Below are 16,018 nucleotides of genomic sequence, written 5' to 3'. Positions count from 1 at the left end.
GAACTATTACGCTGTTAAAAAGAAATCTGTGTTTAACAGCAATAAGGGTATAAACATGTCATTAAAATTTAAGGAAAAATATAATAATAACCCTTATTTCAAAGAGATTCCACTTCAAATTTATTTCAACAAAAGAAATATAGTAAAATGTTTTAGCTCAGTATCTTTCCCCTTTGTGAACATCTTTTTTCTCAGAAAATGTGATCATTTCAAATATATTTCATTTGAAAATAGAAACAGAAAATGCAAGCATACTGACTTATATCTCTCTTCCTCAAATTATCTACGTAAATATTTACTGTACTGAATAAATCATTAGCACAGGAACATGTTCACAGGTAATAAGTTGCATTACATCAACATCCAAAGTTGCTCAAACTGAATCTTCTCCCTACACTCACAATTTGTTCCACCTCATTACCTCTCACCTACTAGCATCACCATCTACTCTGTCATCTAAGCATACAACCCAGGATTAGTAAAATGTTCAGGAATTAATCAGAAATCAGATGTCGCCATTTCTACTTTTAGCTCACATAAAACTCAGATCAAATATCAATACTGAGGGTATAGCACAAATAACAAAATAAGCCTGAATATTTACCTTGATATACTCTACTCTTTACCTAAAAGAGAAAGAAATAAGCTTGATGTCAAGACATCTTATTAATAGAATTATTATAGTTCTTAACAGTCAAATCATAACCAAATGAAAATTTAACAAATGGTTTGATTAAGCATAAGGATCCACAGGATTAAAAAATAGGAAAAGGCTAAAAAAAACATTTCAAATGTAATTGGTAGTGATACTTCATAATAGTTCCTGAAGGATAAATGCACTAAGGTAAATACCTTATTTTTGCAATGGAAGACACATTCATGTATCCTTTAAATGAGCACCAATCTTAGTAAATGAGCACTTAAGTTCCATAATGGAAAGGGATTATTAGATATTTGAAAACTGCTAAGAGAGCAGCTCTTAAAAGTTCCCTCAAGTCTTTTAACTATGTATTGGTGATGGACTATCAACTAGACTTTTGGCAATCATTTTGCAATATATACAAATATCAAACCATTACTTTACACACTCAAAACTAGTATAATATTACTTGTCAATTATACCTCAATTTAAAAAAAGTGAAATGGAGTAAGTAACACTTTCCTGTTAAATACACTAATGCTTCATTTACCCAAAACCATTTATTTGACAGCCTCAAATAGCCAGAATGAGATCTAGAAACAAAGATAACTGAAAAAGACTCTGAGGAAACAAATTAAAGGTATAATCAGGGAACTAAGATATGCTTCTTCCACCAGAAAACATCTTACAAATCCTAATCAAAGTTGGCTACTGGGTGAATTTAGAAATCTAATAAATTAGACCATCTGATTTTCCCAACTCCCTAAAAATGGAGGTCATAAATCTAAAAGGGAAAAGACTGCTGAGGGAAAAGTCGGACAAGACTTAGCAACTAAACAACAAAAGGAAAATATACAAGCAACAAGAGAAATAACAATCAGTATCTTCTAAATCATCCCCTAGATGTTCTGAGAACAGCATTGAAACAAGTATACTATCAAGGGTGGAACAAATCACCAGCCCAGGTTGGACGCATGAGACAAGTGCTCAGGGCTGGTGCACTGGGAAGACCCAGAGGGATCGGGTGGAGAGGGAGGGAGGATCGGGATGGGCAACACAGGTAAATCCATGGCTGATTCATGTCAATGTATGGCAAAAACCACTACAATAAAGTAATTAGCCTCCAATTAATAAAAATAAATGGAAAATAAATAATAAAAAAATAAATGATCCCCTAGAGTCAGCACTGAATTACAGAATAAAAGCCAACAAACAGTACTCAATTTTTTAAAAAGCGTTACTAAATGTCTCTGTAACCTACTCCCTTTGTCAAACATCATAAATAGTGATGAGATTCTCAGATCAGTCCACAAATCATCCATGATATCTCAGTATTATTATAATATCTAACATCATTTTTAATGATGCTCTCCACAAGAAACTACATTCAGTTTCAACAAAGAATTAATGACAATTTCTCTAATGTCACAGTCTTGCTAATGAGAAAGTAAGCTTCCTTTATCCTCTCACCCAAAGCAATAGGTAGGAGAAAGAAGCAAGGAGGAAGAATCAAGAAGCAGGCAATGAGAGTACGGAACAAGATCCTAAATGTTGAGACTGTGGGGCGGCAGTTAGCACATAAAGCCTGCATAACCTTGTGTCAAACGTTTTGAGATGGGAGAATCAAGACTGGAAAATAGAAAATGGTCTCGCTGTCTATTCTCTCTTTTTCCCTTGTAGCTGAGGAAAAGCCTCATGAGATTTAAGGGGTCTTCACAACAATCCAGGCAAAAGATCTTTGTTTTTAAATCATTTTACAATCACTTGTGCAAGGAGAGAAAGCTTATTAACAATGATATGAGTGAGTGAATTAGGAAATCAGAAGACTCAATTTTAGAAAGATGCATGCATCATAAAGTGGCTTCTGACCACTTTACCTGCTAAGTTTCAACTGAAACCTTTTCATCTGCAAAGCTCATTTATACAGAATATCTTTTCCCCCAATTACATTAGATGACGGTGAAACAGAATCGTTAAGTATGTATCTGTACAAGAATACATACACCTATAAGCATGAAAGAAATTACGCAAAGGAAAGGACTCTAAGGAATAAAAATATTAACGGTGTCTATAGACACTACGCAATCTGTATTTCCAAATAAAAAGATATTTTCTGAACACAACAGCATATGATCAAACAGAAAATATGTGAAACATATATGTAAGGAAAAAGACTGAAAAATTATTTTTGATATATATTTTTACCATTTGCAGCATTTCTTCTGTGTGTATATATGTTTTTACGTAATAAACAGTTTATCTACACTTTAAAGTCTTGGTTGTGACTTTCTTCCACTTAACATTAAATTGTGAGCATTTTCTGTGACCCAGTATCTTTGTAAGAGCTGCCTAATATCTCAATATATGGATGTACAATAATAACCTGCCCCCACAACAGATCATTCAGGTTCTGTCAAGTTTTCACTGGAATTAATATGGTTCCATTTTTAACACCCCATTTATCTTTTAATTTATGACTGGTTATTTCTTTAGGATAGATTACTTGACATGGTATTATACTATACAAAAGGACATGAACATTTCTAAAGCTTCTGATTTGTAAACTAAAGTTTCCCCACTGAGATTATACACATGTCATCTTGTTCACCTAAGTCTTTACCAACAAAGATTACACTGAATTATTTTATAACGTTAGCTTGGATTAAAAGCATTCATTTGAGTTCAAGTCAGTAATTAAAAGAAAAGCAAAAGGGCCAGTGATATTCCTGTTTTAGTGAGTCTAAAGGTATAAATTAATTTACTCACAGCAAGGACAGTTCTCCAGAAGAAAACGGCAAATGAAACAATTCCTAAGGAGGCAGTGATAAGTACAGGCTTCCATGGCAGTCCATAAAAATCAGGCCCAGGTTGGACATCCTCAGGCAATGTAGCAAGGAGCTGGAAGAGAAACATTAGAAATAGTGGGAAACCTGAAAGAAATTTATGATAAAGTATCACAGAGAATCATCCACAGAAATCTAATTCAATCTCCATTAGACAGCGATCCCCTGAACGTTCTTCATTATTTCCACTGCTTAAAAGAAAAGAAGATACTGGCAGCCTCCTCTTTCCTGTTTGGCTTGAAGTCTTTTTAAACATTATAAATCTCAATCTCTTTATGTGGAGCATATATTTCCATTTTGCAACAGTCTCCAAAACACCATTTTGTCCAACACAACGGCTAGAATCCCTCTGGATCACCCTTTTTCTCTGAGTTAATTTGTATGACTTGAGAAGCCACATTAAAAAATAATTGAAACATTACTATAGAAGCTTTTACAGCTGCTAATAAAACCAGAGTGATAATGAACACCACAATTAGCTTTTCCTCTGAGATCTGATATCTTAACTGTTTTCTACTTACATAAAGACAAACACTGAGAAACCAGACAGTTCCCGATAACTGGTCTAGACAGACCGCTCTTAACTGGTTCCTAGAAATCCTGTTTCATTACAAACTGGGCATTACATTCCTCTCCGCTTCTACATTCTTTACTGTTGTACCGACCCCATCCCCCAACGGTGTCATGGGTGAAGTGAAAAGGACCCGCAGGGAGGTGATACTCGCTTATTTTGACCGTGACTGTACACTCGAAAGCAACACACTGCCTGCCACATCATAAGAACTCAATTAAAAAAAAATGAAAGCGCCACAAAACCTTCTCAAATACACTCCCACCATCTCCTTAAACAGCACCGGAAAGTCCTGCCGCTTCCGGCCTGACACACACTTTTATTTCTCCTCCGCCCGGTCAGGGCACCCACTCCGCTCAGAACACGTCCACCCGCCTGCCAGAGCTGAGGGTGAGGGCCGTCACCTCCAGAAGCCTGGCTATCAGGGCTGCGTAGAGCACCGACAGGGGTCCCAGAAGCTCTGGGTCCCCCGGGGAGGAGGTAACAGAAGGCACCGTGGCAGGTACTGAGTCCATCGTGACGGGACAGCGGAGCGCGGCCGACGCTTCCCTGCTGGACGGCACCAGAGCCCCTCTCTATCACCGCTTCCTCCTTCGGAAAAAACCCGGCTCAGGGGGCGGAAACTCGGACTGAACTTCGCCTTCCTCGGCCTCTGGCACTTTCGCCCCGCGCCTCCTGGAAAACACGTCATAACACACGGCCCCTGGCGCAAGTACCGACGCCTACGGGGGCCGGGCCCGCGGGGGGGCGGGGCCACAGCGGAAGAAACCAATGGTCGAGCGCGTCGCGGGGAGAAAAGCAAAGACTCCGAGTGACAGCAGGGGGAGACGGAACGCCTCAGCAAGAGGGCGAGAAGGCGCGATTCCCTGGGCCCGGGAGTTTCGAGGACAATCAGCGGAGGCTGGGGGAAAGGCAGAAGGTGGCCCACTCACGCCTGCCCAGAGCTGGACCCTTTTATCTCCAGGTGCTGAGACGCCAGCCGCTCCCGGTGCCTCTGATGGACCGCCCTCCGCCTCGGCCGCGACGCAGGGCCAGGTTCCTTCCCGGCCCTCTGCGGTCCCCGGCTTACTTTTTCCCTGCCACGCTTCCTAGTGTTCCTACTGCCCCCACGTTCTCGCTGATGCCCCTCTAAGAAGTGTAATTCTACGGAAGCTTGTCATTTCTACACTTATGCCAGTGGGGTCAGTTTTGAGTCCCACATTTTACGGTTTTAGGATTTGTGGAAAAGGACAAGGAACAGTCTGGAAATCACGTTTTAAGGGTTGAAGATAATAAAAAATATTTAACCCTGGGGGCGGTGGAGTGACTGATGTTTTTAGACGTCTAAAGGTATGTATGTTTATGAGTTGAATATGACCCAATTCAGAAGAACAATTAAGCAGGGAAAGCTAGAAATAGAAGGGGGGTGGGGGGAGTAGTGGGCTAAGTCATGCTCCATAATTAAAACAGTATGGTAACTGACCCAAGAATACATACAGACAGACCATGGGACAGGATAGAAAAATCTAGAAATAGACCCAACTACATTGGCAATTTAGGGTACAGTAAGAGTCAACTGTGAGAAAAACAGACTTTTTAACAAGTGGCGTTGACATAACTAGATAATCAAATGGAAAATAATAAAAATGGGATTTTTTTTTCCCCCTCACTGTCCAAAAGGATAAATTCCAACTAGGTCAGAAACCTGAATGTAAAAATGAGAACAAGTAAGTACTAGAAAAAATATGGATGAATTTCTTGATTATTCAGTTCAGTTCAGTCACTCAGTCCTTTCCGACTCTTTGCAACCCCAGGGCAGCTCGCCAGCCCTCCCTGTCCATCACCAACTCCTGGAGTTTACTCAAACTCATGTCCATTGAGTCGGTGATGCCATCCAATCATCTTATCCTCCGTCATTCCCTTTTCCTCCTGCCCTCAATCTTTCCCAGTATCAGGGTCTTTTCAAATGAGTCAGTTCTTCGCATAGGTGGTCAAAGTATTTGAGCTTCAGCTTAAGCATCAGTCTTTCCAATGAATATTCAGGACTGATTTCCTTTAAGATGGACAGGTTTGATCTCACAGTCCAAGGGACTCTCAAGAGTCTTCTCCAACACCACAGTTCAAAAGCATCAATTCTTCGGTGCTCAGCTTCCTTTTATAGTCCAACTCTCACATCCATCCATGACTACTGGAAAAACCATAGCCTTGACTAGATGAACCTTTGTTGGCAAAGTAATGTCTCTGCTTTTTAATATGCTGTTTAAATTGGTCTTAACTTTTTTTCTTCCAAGGAGCAAGCCTCTTTTAATTTCATGGCTGCAGTTGCCATCTGCAGTGATTCTGGAGACCAAAAAAATAAAGTCTGACACTGTTTCCATTGCTTCCCCATCTATTTGCCATCAAGTGATGGGACCAGATGCCATGATCTTAAGTTTTCTGAATGTTGAGTTTTAAGCCACCTTTTTCACTCTCCTCTTTCACTTTCATCAAGAGGCTCTTTAGTTCTTCACTTTCTGCCTTAAGGATGAGGCTACTGATATTTCTCCCAGCAATCTTGATTCCAGCTTGCACTTCATCCAGCCAAGTGTTTCTCATGATGTACTCTGCATATAAGTTAAATAAGGAGGGTGACAGTATACAGCCTTGACATACTCCTTTCCCGATTTGGAACCAGTCTCTTATTCCATGTCCCAGTTCTAACTGTTGCTTCCTGACCTGCATACAGGTTTCTCAGGAGGAGAAATCTGTATTTCCCATATCTTTCAGAATTTTCCACAGTTGTGATACACACAATCAAAGGCTTTGGCATAGTCAATAAAGCAGAAATAGATGTTTTTCTGGAACTCTCTTGCTTTTTCGATGATCCAGCAGATGTTGGCAATTTGATCTCTGGTTCCTCTGCCTTTTCTGAATCCAGCTTGAACATCTGGGAAGTTCACAGTTCACATACTGTTGAAGCCTGGAGAATTTTGAGCATTACTTTACCAGTGTGTGAGATGAGTGCAATTGTGTGGTAGTCTGAGCATTCTTTGGGATTGCCTTTCTTTGGGACTGGAATGAAAACTGACCTTTTCCAGTCCTGTGGCCACTGTTGGAGTTTTCCAAATTTGCTGGCATATTGAGTGCAGCACTTTCACAGCATCGTCTTTTAAGATTTGAAATAGCTCAACTGGAATTCCATCACCTCCATTAGCTTTGTTCATAGTGACGCTTCCTAAGGCCCACTTGACTTCGCATTCCAGGTTGTCTGGTTCTAGGTGAGTGATCACACCTTCATGATTATCTGGGTCATGAAGATCTTTTTTGTATAGTTCTTCTGTGTATTCTTGCCACCTCTTCTTAATATCTTCTGCTTCTGCTAGGTCCAGACCATTTCTCTCCTTTATTGTGCCCACCTTTGCATGAAATGTTGCCTTGGTATCTCTCATTTTCTTGAAGAGATCTCTAGTCTTTCCCATTCTACTGTTTTCCTCTATTTCTTTGCACTGATCACTGAGGAAGGCTTTCTTCTCTCTCCTTGCTATTCTTTGGAACTCTATGTTCAGATGGGCATATCTTTCCTTGTACCCTTTGCCTTTCGCTTCTCTTCTTTTCACAGCTATTTGTAAGGCCTCCTCATACAACCGTTTTGCCTTTTTGCATTTCTTTTTCTTGGGGATGGTCTTGATCCCTGTCTCCTGTATAATGTCACGAACCTCCGTCCATAGTTCTTTAGGCACTCTATCAGATCTAATCTCTTGAATCTATTTCTCAGTTCCACTGTATAATCGTAAGGGATTTGATTTAGGTCATACCTGAATGTTCTAGTGGTTTTCCCTACTTTCTTCAATTTAAGTCTGAATTTGGCAATAAGCAGTTCATGATCTAGGCCACAGTCAGCTCCCAGTCTTGTTTTTGCTGACTGTATAGAGCTTCTCCATCTTTGGCTGCAAAGAATATAATCAATCTGATTCTGGTATTGACCATCTGGTGATGTCCATGTGTAGAGTCTTCTCTTGTGCTGTTGGAAGAGGGTGTTTGCTATGACCAGTGCATTCTCTTGGCAAAACTCTACTAGCCTTTGCCCTGCTTCATTCTGTACTCCAAGGCCAAATTTGCCAGTTACTCCAGGTATTTCTTGACTTCCTACTTTTGCATTCCAGTCCCACATAATGAAAAGGACATCTTTTTTGGGTGTTCGTTCTAAAAGGTCTTGTAGGTCTTCATAGAACCATTCAACTTCAGCTTCTTCAGCGTTACTGGTCAGGGCATAGACTTGGATTACTGTGATACTGAGTGGCTTGCCTTAGAAACAAACAGAGATCATTCTGTCATTTTTGAGATTGCATCCAAATACTGTACTTCGGACTCTCTTGTTGACTATGATGGCTACTCCATTTCTTCTAAGGGATTCTTGCCCACAGTAGTAGATACAATGGTCATCTGAGTTAAATTCACCTGTTCCAGTCCATTTTAGTTCGTTGATTCCTAAAATGTCAATGTTCACTCTTGCCATCTCCTGTTTGACCGCTTCCAATTTCCCTTGAATCATGGACCTAACATTCCAGGTTCCTATGCAATATTGCTCTTTATAGCATCAGACTTTACTTCCACCACCAATCACATCCAGAACTGGGTATTGTTGCTTTGGCTGTGTCTCTTTATTCTTTCTGGAGTTATTTCTCCACTGATCTCCAGTAACATACTGGGCACCTACCAACCTGGGAAGTTCATCTTTCAGTGTCCTAGCTTTTTGCCTTTTCATACTGTTCATATTTGAGGTTCCCAAGGCAAGAATACTGAAGTGGTTTGCCATTCCCTTCTCCAGTGGACCACATTTTGTCAGAACTCTCCACCATGACCCATCTATCTTGGGTGGCCCTACACAGCATGGCTCATAGTCTCATTGAATTAGACAAGGCTGTGGTCCATGTGATCGGATTGGTTAGTTTTCTTGATTACTAGGAGTGAGGAAAACCTTCCTAATTAGGTCTCAAGATCTAAAGGAAAAGATTTGTAAACTTGATTACTTAGAAATAAAAAAAAAAAAAAGTGTTGTCCAACTCTTGGGACTAAAATAAGCAGAGTTTGACAGTGAAAACCTGAGGGAAAAAATATTTGAAATTTGTTACAAAGGGTTAATATTCCTAAAGAATAAAGAACTTTACAAATAGAGAAGTCAGCCAGCAAGCCTACAAAATATGAGCAGAAAAAAATGAAGATAGTCCTCAGGAAAGCAGCAGGAAGAGCTCACAGACATAGGGAAACATGCTCTATCTCAATCGTAATAAAAGAAGTACAAATTAAACCTATATTGAGATACCATTTCTCACTTCTATTGGCAAGATCCAAACATTTAACAACACACTCTTTTAGTGAGAGAATGCAGAGGAAATGGGTCCTCATACATTACTGATCATTATACAAAACGATACAAACCCCTATGAGCAAAAATCTAGCAACATCTCCCCAAATTACTTGTGTAATAACCTCTGACAGAACAATCCCTATATATATATATATATATATATATATATATATATAAAAATATATATATGTATATATATATAGAAAGTTCTAAAGATCTGTCTCAAAGATATTAGAACTAGAATAACAAATGCTAGAAAGATATATGTACAAAGCCTTGTTATAATAACAAAAGATTGGAAATAACCAAATCGTCCAATGATAGAACAAATGTTGAATACATTAAAATATACAGCTGACCACTGAACACCACAGAGGTTAGGGGTACTAACCCTTGGTGCAGTCAAAAATCCCCACATATTTTACAGTTAGTGGGCTCTCCTTAGACAAGAGTCCTCCTGCCTTCGAGGATTCAACCAACTGTGGATTGTGTAGCACTGTAGTATGCATTTAATGGGAAAAAAAACCAAACATGCATAAGTAGGGATCCAAGCAATTCAAACTTGGATTGTTCAAGGGTCAACTGTAGTATGAAACTGGAAAAAAGAAATGAAATAATTTTATATACCGCTAGGGTTTTACTTCATATACATATATATGTATATGTATATATATATATATATAGGAGAGAAGAATCTTACAGCTTCTAGGTAAAACTGACATGCAGTAAACTACACTTACTTAAACGCACAATCTGATAAGTTCTAACAGATGAATACATCTGTGAAAACATCACACTCACAATAATGAACATACCCTTCACCTCCAAAAGCCTCATCATCCCCTTGGTAATCCCACCTCCTGCCACTTGTCATTCCTCCCTGCCCCCTAGCAGAATTGCTGTCTTAATAGATTAGTCTGCATTTCCTAATGTTTTATATATATGGAATAATTCGCTATGTATTCTATTTTCTCTGGCTTCTCTCACTCAATATAACTTGAGATTAATCTGTGTTGCTGAATAGATCAACAATCATTACTATTTTACTGCTGAGTAGCATTTCATTGTATGGATAAACCACAATTCATTCACTTACTAACCACCTGATGGATATTTTTGTTTCTCCACTTTTTGACTTTTGCAAACTGAGCTGCTACAAACCTTGATATACAAGGCCTTCTATGGATGTATAATTTGTGCTTGGTAGAAGAATGGCTAGATCATTTGACAGGTGTATGTCTACCTTTCTAAGAAACTGACCAACTATTTTCCAAGGTGGTGGTACCATTTTATATCCCCACATGCAGTGTACGGTATTTCCAGTCCCTCCACATCTTCCCCAACACTTGGTCTTTTTAATTTCGGTGTTATTTAGTCATGATGGTTTAAATTTGCATTCCCTCATAATTAATGATGTTCAGTTTTTTATTTTTTGAATGTGCTTATCTGCTATCCACATCTTTTTTCGTGAACTGTTATTTTACTGGCTTATGTTTTTTCTTAGTGAATTTTGAGAGTTCTTCATATAATCAAGATATAAGTCCTTTATCAGATATATGCTTTGTAATGACTCCCTCTTAGTCTGTGGCTTGATATGGTTAAGTTTAAGCCCAGCATTTTTTTTTTCTTCTGTTTATCCCATCTGTTCTTTGTTCCCCTTTTCCTCTTATTCTACCTTCTTTTGGATCATGTCTTTTTAATGATACTAATTTATCACCTTTGTTGATTTATTAGGTGTAATTCCTTGTTTTGTTATTTTAGTGACTGATTTACAGTTTATACTATACTATATGTGTGTGTGCTTAGTCGGTTGGTTGTATCTAACTCTTTGTGACCCCATGGGTTGTAGCCCACTAGGCTCCTCTGTTCATGGGTTTCTGCAAGCAAGATTACTGGAGTGGGTTGCCATCCCTTTCTCCAGGGGATCTTCCCTATCCAGGGATCAAACCCGGATCTCCTACATTGCAGGTGGATTCTTTATTGTCTGATCTACCAGGGAAGCCCATACTATAATACTATACATCTATACTATTATACCATACATCTTTAAATGATCAATGATCACAGCCTACATTCAAGTGATACTGTACTACTTCATGTATGCAATAAGACTTTTACAAGAGTTATCACCTTTCTCCCTCTCCTGATCAACAGTATAAATACTATTGTCATATATTTTATCCTTTACATATTTTGTAAACCCCATTATACACTGATAATATTTTTCTTTAAACAGCAAATTAACTTGTAAAGATATTTAAATAATAAGATAATGGTTTTATATATTTAGCCATATACCTACCATTTCTGGCATTCGTCACTACTCTGTGTAGGTCCATTGTATCCATCTCTTGTCATTTTTCTTAAGCCTAAAGGTCTTCGCTTAACATTTCTTACAGTGCAGGTATCCTGGTGAATTTTTTCAGCTCTTGTATGTTTAGGTGGGGGGCGGGGGGAAGAGTCTTCATTTTTGAAAAATATTTTACGTGTATAATGTTGGAGATCAACAGTATTTCTCAAGTATATTAAAAGATATTATTCCACTATATTCTCCCATGCCTTGTTTCCAATAAGAAATCTGATGTCAATGTAATCTTAGTTCCTAAAATATCTCTTTTCTCTGGCTGATACTGCTCTTTATCACTTACTTTGTGCAATTTGATTATGATATATGTCCATTTGCTCCCTGGGTCAGGAAGATCCCCTGGAGGAGGAGATGGCAACCCACTCCAGTATTCTTTCCTGGGAAATTCTATGGACAGAAGAGCCTGGTGGGCTACACTCCATGGGGTCCCAAAATGTTGGACATGATGAGCAACTGAGCACAAGCACATACCTTTGTGTAGTTTTCTTCGTGCTTCTTATACTTGGGTTTCATTGAACTTGGCTCTGTAGGTGCAGCTTTCATAAAGTTTAGAGATTTTTCATCCTTTATTTCCTCAAATAATTTTCTGAACACCTCTCTATCCTTTCCTCCAGGGATTCCAGTTAAATGTACTAGACTGCTTGAAAAGTGTCCCCACAGCTCACTGATAATCTGCTCAGTTTTCTTTTTTCCCCCATATGTTTCCTTTTAGATGTCTTCTATTGCTATATCTTCAAGTTCACTAATCTTTTCATCAACAGTGTCTAGTCTAGCATTAATCCCACACAGTATATTTTCACCAGAGGCGTTTCATCTCTAGAAGTTTGGATCTTTTCTAAAAAATATTTTTCACGTCTCTACATTAGCTTTTTTAATATCTGAAATATGGCAGTAGTATTACCATCATCTAATTCTAACATCTCTGACAGTCTTTTTTGGCTTTGGCTGATTTTTCTCATTATCACAGGTCATCTTTTCTTGCCTCTGCATGCCTGATAATCTTTGACAGGATGCCATACTTTGTGAATAAATGTGATGCTCAATTTTTTACATCAGTTTGACTGATGCTAGGGCACCCAGATTAAATGTTATTTGGGGGTGTGTCTTTGTGTGATTCCAGATGAGATTAGCATTTGAATTGATACAATAAGTAAAGCAGATTGGCCTCCTCACTGTGAGTGGGGACCATTCAATCCATCGAGGCCCTGAAGAGAACAAAGGGCAGAAGGAAAAAATGTGTCCCCTCCTTCTTGATTGCTCAAGCTGGAACATCAGTCTTCTGCTCCTGGTGCTCCTGGTTCTCAGGCCCTCAGATCTAGGGGAGAATCAGTTCCCCTGGTTCTCAGGTCTTTGGACTTGGACTGATTACAACCCAACTTTACAGGGTCTCCAGCTTGCATATTGCAGACTGTGGGACTTCTCAGCTCCATCTGTAACTCAATTCCTTAAACTAAATCTCTTCTTGTATGTATATCCTACTGCTTCTCTAGAGAACCCTGACTAATACACCAGATATTCTTAAGCTTTGTTCTGGGACGCAGGTAAATTGCTGGGGAACAGTTTGGTTCTATTGGGTCGTGCTTTTAAGATTTGTTAAGGAGGACAAGAACAGCATTTAGGCTGAGGCAAGACCCTTCTGAGACTCTACCCAATTCCCTTAGAATTACGAGGTACTATTCCTGGCCCTGTGTCAGCAATTGTCGCTTCTACTCACTAGATCAAGGTCACTCTCTGACCTTGAGTAGTCTGTCACCCTCACGTGTGATCAGTGCTCTGGTGAATACACAGGAGCCTTTCAAAAATCCCCAGGGCTCGCTGTCTGTGTAGCTCTCCTCTTAGACTTCCACCTTGGGAATCCGAGCTGCTTTGCTTTTCCTGGCCTTTCAGCTCCACCTCCTCAGTTCAGGGTCCTCCTCTCTGTGCCACAGCCTGGGAGCTCTCTCAGTGCAGCAAGACGTGACAACTGTAAACCTCATGGCATTTGTTCTCTAGCTTTCAGACACTACTGTTCTTTGTTGCCTGATGACTTGAAAACTGCTGTGTCATGTATTTTGTCTCAGTTTGTTTCTTTTTAGCTGTTTTAGTTAAGAGAGTAAAGCTGGTATCAATAAATCTACCTCGGCTAGATGCAGAAAAGTGGAAGTCGCTCAGTCGTGTCCGACTCTTTGTGAACCCCAAGGACTGTAGCTCGTGGGGCTCCTCTGTCCGTGAGATTCTCCGGGCAAGAATACTGGAGTGGGTTGCCGTTTCCTTCTCTAGGGGAATCTTCCTGATCCAGGGATTGAACCTGCATCTCTTATGCCTCTTGCATTGGCAGGCAAGCTCTTTACCACTAGCACCACATGGAAAGCCCAGATGCAGAAATCATTTGCTTATTTTTTAATGGCAGGGTAGATAATGAAATTAATTTTTAAATTACCTATATAGGAACATATCAACAGGTTGGGTGGAAATAGGACAAAAGTTAGACTTCTCTGAACAGACTTTGTTTTACAAATTGACTTTGGCTCTTGTAAATTTGTTAGATAATTATAAAATTTAAAAATCTTTAAAAAAAAATCCCTAAAAATTGAAAGCAAAAATGAAACAACTAACCTAACTATGTCAATTTAATGGCAGGACAACATAAAAGGATTACTTTCAAGCATACCCCAGTAGGATACAGGTTAAAGATTTTAAAAAGAGCTGCAAAATATCCTTGCAATATTTTCAGCAACACATTGTGGGTGGTAGTGTTGATATGGCATTTTTAATACTGTTATGTGAATATTGTAAAATAAGGTAAATAAATAATTGTGTTGATGTCATTAAAAACTGGGACTTCCAACATCGGAGAAAGAAAATACAATGTCAGATAGACGTAGTTAAGTAAAATTCCATTAGCACCTGGAACTCTGATTGGGAATATCCAAATGGCATCGTAATGAACAGTCACATAAAAAAAATCCTCTCTTACATCCTAGCTTTGTCCTCTGAAAAGGCCTAGAAATGATGGCCAACTCTAAAGCAGTAAGTGATCTTAGTATCCAGAATGTTGCCTCTGAATACCATTTCCCAGTAAAAGGAAAAAAGACTCTTTAGAGAAATAACTCCTTCAAGATCTGGGCAGGAAATGTACATAATGAGCTTGGAACATCTTGTTACACTAGAAAGCAAGGAAGGTCATCAATGACCATGAGATGATGTCAAAAGAGGCCAGGAGCCAAACTGAAGAGGCTCCCAGTAACCAAAAACGGGAGAGACTGAGCATTGATTAGAATAATAACTACTATGGATTATAACAAACCAAATACTTTAAAATTCATACATCCTAATGATTTTTAGAAAAGAGTTAGAAGAAACACACCCATAAACCTTTGGGGCACCTTTGGATAATGCTAAGACAACTCATTATTTTGAAAACTATTTAAACAGAAAGAATCAAATATTTATACTGCATTAAGTATACAAACCAATACTCAGTGTAAAGAATAGTTGATTATTAAGTGTCTCTTTATAGAAGTGTCCCAGCCTTTAAATGATGTGGGAACACTGTAAGTAGACAGTTACCATCCTACAGCCTATAATGCAGACATTCTAATCAAGGTCACCGATTGCTAGGAATGTCAAGAAGAGGGACATCTAGACAACAGACGCCTCCTGATGGAAGTAGGACATCTTCTATTAAGTATTCCTGCCAAACAAAAATGAAACTGAATCTGGACTTCCAATATGACTAAGCAATTACCAAGAAATATAAGCAACAAGGGAAAATGTTCAATTGTACTAGAGGAATGCAGTTAGCAAAACCCACACTATGGTACTTCCTAGCAGCCAAACAAACCTGTCTCTTCAATGAATACACTGAACAAACAAACAAACAAAATACAACAAACAAACAAAAAGAAGACATGTATAGACTGAGTTAACTGATCTGATACTCGCCCTCCCACTGAAAATAACTAGAAAACTGGACAAAATTTATGAAAAAAAAAAAAAAAAAAGTTGTTCGGGTAGAGAACAAGAGGCAGCACCCAACTGCGACTCCTAAGGAAAGGCTAACAAATTAGTTGCGCCCTGTGATCACCCGGCTTTTTACCTGGAGGCACTTTCTAGACCACAATACAGGGAAGATAAGCAAAATATACCAATCTTGCCAAGGAGGCGGAGATCAGAGTTCAGGGAGGCTGAGGTGCCTGCCACATGCACAGACAGTTACCGGAAAGATGAGAACTACAAAGAAAAAGAGTTCGAGGAATCTGCAAGGATGTCTCCTTCAGTCGTGGGCTGAATT

General features: G+C 39.1%; 1 protein-coding gene across 6 annotated transcripts in view; it reads right to left on the bottom strand.

The window, feature by feature from the left end:
• The window catches only part of MIA3 (MIA SH3 domain ER export factor 3), a 56,000-nt gene that overhangs the window by 16,827 nt on the left and 23,155 nt on the right, over positions 1 to 16,018 (bottom strand). For 4 of the 6 annotated variants that reach the window (XM_065938371.1, XM_065938373.1, XM_065938372.1 and 1 more), the window contains exons 7-8: positions 3,407 to 3,538; positions 605 to 626 (exon numbers count right to left, since the gene is read on the bottom strand). In XM_065938371.1, the coding sequence (XP_065794443.1) occupies positions 605 to 626; positions 3,407 to 3,538 (154 nt within the window). Of the gene's footprint in view, positions 1 to 604; positions 627 to 3,406; positions 3,539 to 4,458; positions 4,706 to 16,018 lie in introns of those variants that run through there. The other 2 variants (XM_065938375.1, XM_065938376.1) reach the window with 1 other exon arrangement.

This window comes from Muntiacus reevesi, chromosome 5 (assembly GCF_963930625.1).
Source record: "Muntiacus reevesi chromosome 5, mMunRee1.1, whole genome shotgun sequence".
Classification (NCBI taxonomy): domain Eukaryota; kingdom Metazoa; phylum Chordata; class Mammalia; order Artiodactyla; family Cervidae; genus Muntiacus; species Muntiacus reevesi.
The sequence above is the reverse complement of the archived record's forward strand: the minus strand, read 5'-3'. Positions and strand labels throughout refer to the sequence as shown.